Raw genomic sequence first — 10,000 nt, forward strand, 5'->3', positions numbered from 1 at the left:
TGTAATAGAAAAGAAGTTTGAAAAACGCTCAGATAGTTGATTTTTAATATATATATATATATAAACAAATACAAGAATGCAACAAGCTATTTCAGCTATTATGCCACCAGTATTTGATGGCAACCATTAATGGTTTATCCGTCAACTGCGAACATATATTGCAGCAATAGACATTGACAAAGCGAAGAGAAAAACGATAACATTAACATGTTTGCCACCACAGATTTATTCTGCATTAGAAGATCTATGCTTGCCGGCATACCCAGAAGACGATTCAGTGATCGAGAAAAATATTATGAAGCTTTTTAAACCAAAGTCATCGGTAATACTACGCTTTGAATTTGCAACAATTAAAAAAGCAAGTAACGAGAGTGTGACAGAATTTTCACCACGGATTGCAAGAGCTGCTGAAGAATGCAAATTTACGGATAGAGATGACAGGATGCGCGACCAATTTATCCAAGGCTTTAGCGATGGAACTACGATCAAACGGCTTTTACTGGAACCTGAAGAACATAGTTTTGCAAAAGCTGTTGAGGTTGCTGTTACATTGGAACGAGTGACTCAAGAAGTCCGACAGTTGGATGGTTCCGATAATGTGATGGTTGCAGCAACATCGCTACTTCCCTAAATAACTGGTTTTGCCGGAACAAATAAAATAACATGTTTTAATTGTGAGAAATTTGGGTTGCAGTGTAAACCTCCAGAAGACCTAGAAAAAGGACGTGTTTTAGGTTTGAGAGTCAAACAAAATAAAAATGGGGAACGGATATGGAAGCGGGACAATGTAGTACAATTCGAATCTTCAAATGCAGTCAAATGATCACAGCTTTTTAGCAATTTAGGTAAACTTATTGGACATTACCCGGTGGCAGGAAGTTTGCATTTACAAGCTTCATACATCAAACAATTAGCTGGAAATATTCCATGGAATGAGTATGTTTCTGAAGATTGCAAAGAAAAAATGAATGAGTTCCATCACCATTTATGAAAAAGAGGACTCGGTTGGTGGGAAATGGCTGGTACCAGTGAATGGAAAAGCTGAGCTTTACTGTGATGCATCATCCATAGGACTGGGTGTAGTTCTTCTAATTGGGGGAGTAGTTATTGAAGATGCAGCATGGCTACGACCGACGAGTGATACGCACCATATTGATATAAGTGAACTAGATTCGATACTTCGAGGGTTAAATTTAGTCAGTAGATGGGATATAAAAGAACTCACAGTATACAGCGATAGCAAGAGCACCGTGGGATGGTTAAACGCAGTTTTAAAAGAAGAATATTGCGTAAAGACTCGGGGAATTTCTCAATTGTTAGTACAATGACGGCTGAATACAATAAAGGAAATAGCAAAAGATATCAAGATTATTGTACAATGGATTCCATCTGAACTAAATCTGGCTAATTGACTTTCACGAATCCCTCAAAAATGGTGCAGAACAGTGTGTGCAACTGGATTAATTCAACAGATAGTCATATGGAAAGTTCACTCAATTGGTCATTTTGGTGTCGATCGAACACTGCAACTTTGTGTTAAGTTTCATTCCTATCAGCTTTTCTAGAATAACCACCAAGCCACTTCTTCAACCTGTTTTTGATGCAATATGGTCTTAAAGAATACCATGGATGCTCTCCAGGCTGTCAAATTCTTCAAGTACACTAAATTTCTCAAGTAGCATCAACAACGGGTATTGTTCTGTGTGTCAAGTAGATCCCATGAGATTTGCCATCTTCATGTGTAAACGTAAGGTACTCTGCAGCAATAAATTTTTTAATGAAATTTTTTCCTTCAGAATTATTTGCTTTTAAATGCATTTTTGTGTTCTTATCTATCTTTCCATCTAAACTAATACAAAATAATTGTCTTCTCTTCTGAATTTGCATTTTCTGAAATTACTTTTACTTTTGACTTATCTATGTTTAATTTACACTTACCCATTAGAACAATATTGATGTCAACTTTAAGTAACAAAAAATGCTTGATATCATGGAGTAAGGCATTTCCAAGAGCTGCGCCAAGATTCGAAGAACATCCGCCTCTGACCAGCTCCAAGCATATCATTGGAAACTTTTGAATACTATAATCTGCCTGAGTTCTCTTACTTGGTTGCCACTCATCATGTTCCTTAAGTAAAAAATTTAAAATATTTATGATAAGCGATTTTATTTTTAATAAGTGTTAAATATATACTAAACAAATTAAAAACTTAAAGCTGCGCAAATAAAAATACCTGAAATCTAGTATTTGAGATAAACATTGGGAGGATTTGGTAATAAACTTGAGAGCTCATTATTAATATGTTTGTGATGTGATATATTCCCGTCCTTCGGTTTAATTCTGTTGCTGTGTTTTAAAGCAGATGTATCTACCAAAGACATCTGAAATAGCCCTTTTGGCCTTATTTTTAAATGCTGGTCTCATAATAAAGCTCTTTCCTCTATTGGGACCTTTGCTTCTTTAGGCCATATGCAAATAATGTGTTCCATTTTGCATTTTTTTTTTTGCACTTTACATGCAGTAGTGGTGTAGTGGTAAAGCGCTCGCTTCATAAGCGAGAGGTTCCGAGTTCGATCCCCACCACGTCCCTGGTAGTACCGCGCTCAACTTGTTTCACCGTGCAGCGGCCTTGTTCCTCAAGGTTCGTGTTTCGGAGTTATAGAGTTGAGAGAGGGTTATAACCACTATTAAGTAGCCTCCTCAGCTGTAGTGGCCTTCTCGGCCTTGAGAAGGTGAATAAAAAAATAAATAAAAAAAAAACAAAAAAACATAAACAATGTTACATTGTTGCGGGGTTTTTTTTTGTTTATGGAATTTTTTATTTTCTAAAAACTTCATTCATATTATTATTACAAATACTTCATTCATATTATTATTACAAATACTTCATTCATATTATTATTACACATAAGTTATTTGTAATAAATTAATAACACTTTATAAAAGTACTAAACTAATTAAATTTTGCACAAAATAATAACTTACTTGTTAATAATATTTATACAATTAGTAAAACATCCTTATTGTTCACTTTAATCCATCTTAACTACATTATATCATTCTACAAAAGTAATATTTATAAAACATAAATCTGTTAAGCATGTAAATCTATAGACTCATGCAAATTAAAAAAGTACATTTTAAGAAACATTTATTAGCCCCTTATAAATTTGAATTTTTGGTGTCTTAAGTGCTAAGTTAAAAGCAGTAAAGAGACTTTACTAAAGACTATGAAATTACAAAGTAAAATATTGTTTACAAACAAAATACGATACAAGCGTGCTTTAAAAAAACAAACCAAAATAAATGTTATGAAACAGCGAAAAGTAGTTAACAAAATATGCTAACCTACGAACTCGATCGAAGTTCTGCAAAAAAATATTCAGTTAAAAACACTTAAGTTTGCTATTTTCGTTACTTACGTATTAAAATCCGACTTTATATTTAGCAGTACTTACATACCAAAATGGACCTACCCATATATATATATATATATACATATATATATATATATATATATATATATATATATATATATATATATATATATATATATATATATATACATATATATATATATATGTATATACGTACACATGTATATACTGTCAGATAGAGTAACATGGCAAGTTTAGCATATTTATCAGTTTTTTTGCTGAAATCTACTAAAGTTTTAAAGATGCAGTGTCCCACTCTACATACTTTTTATAGCCTAATATTAAACTAACATTTTTATGTCTGTTACAAAAAAAAGTAAAACTCTTATTATTGAAAGTTTTGTAATAATACTCTTGTTGTTGAATGTAGCCATTGCTGCTGGTATTCCAGTTTAAAGGGTCTCTGAAACAAACAAAGTTTTCAGATCAATTCTTAGAAATTATCTATGTGGTAAGACCAAAATTATGTGGACACTTTGTTGAACTGCTACATCTGCTGAGTAAGAGCTTGTCATTACTCAAAATTGAGCAATGACAACGCACTTCATCACTAGAATGAAGAGCTTTGGTATTTGGCTGCATTAAAACACTTCATCAAATGTATTCTTCACAAACAAAATGAATTTCTCTGGGCAAGATTAGGCTTGCAGATTTTCGAAAAGGCACCACAACCTAATTTTTCAGAGAATTGGTCAGAACATTTTAAAGAGCCATGCAGTTGTAAATGAAGAACAGCTTGTTGTTTATTTTCAACAACCTTTACAATTTTACTGATTTTCACATATAATGTGCATTTTGTCTGAGTAATTTTTGAATACAGTTCACAAATTTATAGCTCTTATTTTTTTGTATTTTATTTAATAATCTAGTCTTCTGATTTGCGACTTTCATTAATTTCTTAAACATGTATTGCAATGTTTGGTTGTTTAAATTAGATTTTTTTATAAATGGCCAAATCGAAGTTGGATTTTTCAAAAATGATTTTCATTAATAAGTTGCGGTTAAAGTTTTAACTCTAGATGGCTGATGGCTCTACATGACTGATTTTCACATATGTGCATCTTGTAAGAGTAATTTTTGAATAAAATCTACAAGTTTATAGCTCCTGTATTTAGCAAATTATTAAAAAAAAAAAAAGTAAAAATGTGGCCATATTATCCCACGGTATATATATATATATATATATATATATATATATATATATATATATATATATATATATATATACCCCTATAACATTTTAAAGTTACACTACGCCTAAGTCGATTACAATAGATAACAAGGTTACATTCTCTAATTTTTAATTAAATATTAAGTAAATAAACTTGATAATGCAGTAAATTTTTGTTTATCATTTCTATTTTGCTAAATACTATCTTATATTTTATTTTTATTGTAAAATAGCTTCGTCTCAATTGGTTACTTTGTCATGAAAAGAAAATCAACACACAACGTTACGTCTCAAATAATTTTTTTTTAACTTTATGAAGTGTAACCAATTGAAACTTAATGTAATGTAACTAAATCTAGATTTGAGACGTAATTATAATAGGTCTCAAACGTGGATCTTTTTAATGTTAGGTTACATCAAAATTTGTTACACTTTAAAAAAAAAAAAAGACGTAATGTAACGTAAAAAAATTTATATTTGTGACATTTTAATTACGTTTTTATTCTTAAATGTTTTATGTTACGTCTCGATAAAAGTTAAAATAACTTACAGTACTTAAGCAATCTAGTTAGATTGCTTAGGTACCATAAGTTATTTTAACTTTTAAAGGTACTTTTTTTTATGTTTTTTGTTATTTAAGTTTCAAAGCTTTAAAAGTTATATTTATCTTTAAGAAGTCTTTTTTAAAAACTAACCCACAAGTGTGGGTTAACTTTTTTAAATTTTTTTTAATAACAAAATTTTTGACAAACATTTTATTGGGATTGCAATAATCAAATACATATATAATCAAATATATAAATGTTAATAAAACAATTTTGTTAAATACCATGAGTTATGGTATTTAACAATGCGTTTGTCGAGACATTGTAACTAAAAATACTTTTTTTTAAACTGCTAACTATCATCATTTATTTTAATTGTAAAATAGATTCGTCTTAACTAGTTACTTTTTTTTTTTGTAACTAATTTGTCATAAATTAAAAAAAAGAGTTTCAATTTGCAAAGTTACGCCTCAACTATTTTATTTAAACTAAAAAAATGTGTAAACTGAAACGTAACTTAACATTAAAAAAATCTATATTTGAGACGTATTTTAACTACATCTCATATCTAGATTTTGTTATGTTACATTACATTTTTTTTGTCAATAATACAAGCGTAATACTTTATGAGTTTTTATAAAATCACAAGCAAAAATGTATATTAAATGTCAACCTTTCTTATAATATAAATTAATATATTAAATACATTAATTAGCATATGTAAATTATGCATATATTTTTGTACTTTCTTTGCAATATCTGTTTACACCCTCTAATCTATCTTTCTGACTTGACTTTGCTCTTTAACTAAGTCATGGTTTTCTTTGATCTCTCCCCTTCTCTTTTTATATAGCTATCTCTCTCCATATATATAAATGTACATATGAAAAAACAATTAAATAGAAAGTTATCATAGGTTACAATGTCACGGTCATTAGGTCAAAATGTTACATGTTGCTGCGTAACATTTTGCACGTAATGCTATGTTACAGTGTTATGTATTGTTATGTTACAATGTTACGTCTCGGTTACATAAAAATAATGGAACTTTTGCATGTAATAAATCTTGTTTATGTTACAAAACATAACGTTACTTTAAAATGTTATAGGGGATATATATATATATATATATATATATATATATATATATATATATATATATATATATATATATATATATATATGTATATATATATATATATATATTTATATATATATATATATATATATATATATTATATATATATATATATATATATATATATATATATATATATATATATATATATTAGAGGATTATTACTGAAAAAAACAAACATTTAATCTTCTTATAGAATTTCTGTTAATAAATCTCTGTGTAATAATAAGATATAAGATGTAAAACTAATATAATATATAATAATTCATAATTTTTTTGGAAGTAAAAGTAAACTTCAGGAAGTAATTAATTTATTGTAATTGGTATAATAAATTAATTAACAGTACTAAGTAGTGCAAAAAAATTACAATTAATAATATAATTAATAGTAATAAGAAATTTTATTGTTTTTATAAGCTATTACATTAATGACATACAACAAAACTTTGTTAAAGTTTTAAGAAAAAACGATGATACATGGGCTATTAAACTTTTGAATCATGGGCATTATACTCTAAAAAATTCATTCCCAAAAAAAAAACTTTCGCATAAATTCGTTTTTCAATAAACATAAATAGTTTTTTAGCTATTTTTATAAATATAAAAGTTCAACTCAAATTAAATATAAAAAATAACCTACAATCAGGAAACCATTCATCTATCTTTAAAAGACCTATGAAGAAAAATTAATAAGAAAAGTATTATACAAAAGTTTACATTTACAATCTCAATCAATTTCTCTAAAAATAGCAAAAAACCACTTATCTCATAAGAATGATTTATATATATATATATATATATAAAAATTAAGATAATAATTGAGAAATATAGATATAATAATTGAGAAATATAGAGATAACAGTAGAGAAATATAGAGATAACGGTAGAGAAATATAGAGATAACAGTAATTCAGTTAATAGTAATTTAAAAAGTAGTAAAAGCTGCAGATGACCAGGAAAATGTGTGAAAAATGCTCAAGAGATAGATAATTAGAAGTAGACAAAAATAATTCAAGCCATTAGATTAAGAGTAACTCCAAGTTAATTCATCCAGGCCATGTCACCACATATCTCATATCATTTAAACATAGATTAAAAAACCAAGTGGACTCAAAGTGAAATCAAAACAATAATTAAAAATTTACACATCTTTTTATATCTAATCAACTTTTAAAAAAAAAAAGGACTTTCATCTGCAAGTGATTAAACACAGTTATCCATCTAAAATAATGATTTTAACAGAATTTTACACTGAATAATTTGGTAAAATAAAAATATAGTTTGAAACTTATTGATATTTCTAAATATTAAAATGTTAGCAGCAAATTGTTTCAAATTAAATAAAAACTATTATCATTAACAATTACAGATTATTAACAGATTATTAAATAACAGTTTGTTTAATCATTTGTTTCTAAACCTAGTATCAAAGTTGAGGCCGAACACTTCTCATCATTTCCAGTAACTTATGAGGTACCAAAAGATTCTATCCTTTGTCCTGTATTGTTTCTTATCTACATTAGCTTACATTAACTAAAGTGGTTCTCTTTGCTAATGACTCAATTTTATACTCCGTTCTTGACAAAAAGTCTTTTTCTGACAATCTGACCTCTCTTCTGTATCAGCTTGGGGCTTGCAATGGTTTGTGAATTTCAATTCCAATAAAACTCAGTTTTTTACTGCAAACAACTATTGCAATATTGTTGATTGAAAGGAAGGACCATGTAGAAAGGAAAATAAATTAACTGGAATAAAATCATTTTGAATATTGCTATTGTTTCAAAATATTCATAACACTTTAATAGTATCTAATATTGTATTCAATACTTATTTAATATTAAACATTATTACTTCTAGTTTGTTATAACATTTCGGTATGAACACCAGAAATAAGCTAATTTCAACAAAATCTTCACAAGTATAAGCATTTAATTTAGGCACATGATATGAGCAAATAACTGTGAACAGAAATAGTACTTTAGTCATCACCAGAGACCTCGAAATATAGCAAAAACTAAAATGATCTAACTTAGGAACTGGAGGAGCTATTCTGCATCCCTTTGAACACATACTTTGAACTTGTTAACACCATTAACAAGTATATTTTAACTCCTGTATATGTACATATATATATATATATATATATATATATATATATATATATATATATATATATATATATATATATATATATATATATATATATATATATATATATATATATATATATATATATCAGTGCATATGTTGAATAAAATCGCACAGTGCAATATTTTTCGCTCGTAATACTGAAAAAGTCATTAACGAGCGCCATTAAGCATGCTCGGAATCAAGTCTTTGAGAGCAATATTTAGAGTTGGAAATTGGTTGCCATGGGGCCATCCATAAATTATGTACGCAAGTATGGGGATATATAAGTATGGGGTCACTCAAAAGTGTACCAGTGTGTACAATGGAAAGGGTGGAGGATTTTTTGTTTGAATTTTTTTCATGTGAAGTCTGGGAAATCAGACGGAAAAGCTTCGGTTTTTCTGTTAATGCATTTGTCTATCTACCGGAAAAAATATGTTACTGCAGCTTTAATATTAAATAAAAACAATGAAATATCGCCATTTACTAAAAGTTCATAACATAACATGACATAACATAATATAAAAACATTGTTTCCTATTGAAATTAAATCAACATGCTTGATTGTGGACATTCTAAACAACAGAAACATTTTTAATTTAATTTAAAATAAAAAATAGTTTAAAATAAAAAGATTAAAAATATTTCTTTTATTTACAAAAGATGTGTAAAAAATTAAAAATAATAAAGCAAAAGAATCTTATGTTTTACAAAATCTTGTGGATTAAAACTTTTGACTATTCAAAATTCAATCAAGTTTTAATCTTTTAATTTAAATTTTCTATTCTCATTGATGCGAAACATTTGGAAAATAGTAAACACTCCATTCTATCTGTTAGCAGTAATGACTTCATAACTTTCCATTCATTGTTTGCACAAAACAGAAAACTGCATTATAATTTAAACTGAATGCACGACTTAATTTTTATCAAGTGAATAGTTTTTTATATAACTTATTATATACTTAATAAATATATAGACTTGTACTAATATAATATAGATTTATACTAATATAATATATAAATAACTTAAATACTGACGTATATTTTGAGAAATGCGTTTGTGAAAACAGTGACGTTACATTTTTTCTTTTGCTGAAAATAGTAGCGTTACATTCTTTCTTTTGTTCTTTGTGAGCATACTTCCAAAAGTTTCAATTCAAAGTTATATAAAAAATATAATTGTTATATATATTGTTTATTAAAACTTTTTTTTTAATTTTTTAGTTTCGTTTAGCTTAAACTTTTTTTAATGAATAGACTATTATAAGATTCGTAAATATCAGTGAAAATATTTAGTTTATTAACTTATATTTGACAAAAAATATTTGATATTCTGACATTTTGATGTTTTTGAATTGTAAATATATTAGTCATTAGAATGTGATTGAACTAGTATGGTGTCAAAGCTATAAGTGAAGTTTTAATTTGATAAATTTTTTATGCTAGATATTTATTTATAAGATAATTTTAAAAATTTGAGTGCCGGTTTTAGATATTTGCTTATTTATTTAGCATATAAGAGGTTTCAAACAAGTTCTTTTATAATATTGACTAGTAATGGTGTTTCCCTATTCAA

The 10,000-nt window shown here is 27.3% G+C and overlaps 1 protein-coding gene across 1 annotated transcript in view; it reads right to left on the minus strand.

Annotated features, from left to right (window-relative positions):
• Nucleotides 1-10,000, minus strand: part of LOC136082292 (caspase-3-like) — a 37,848-nt gene that overhangs the window by 23,864 nt on the left and 3,984 nt on the right. Inside the window, exon 3 of the mRNA XM_065801064.1 lies at nt 6,933-6,965. Within this exon, the coding sequence (XP_065657136.1) occupies nt 6,933-6,965 (33 nt within the window). The remainder of the gene's footprint in view (nt 1-6,932; nt 6,966-10,000) is intronic.

This window comes from Hydra vulgaris, chromosome 07 (genome assembly GCF_038396675.1).
Source record: "Hydra vulgaris chromosome 07, alternate assembly HydraT2T_AEP".
Lineage (NCBI taxonomy): Eukaryota > Metazoa > Cnidaria > Hydrozoa > Anthoathecata > Hydridae > Hydra > Hydra vulgaris.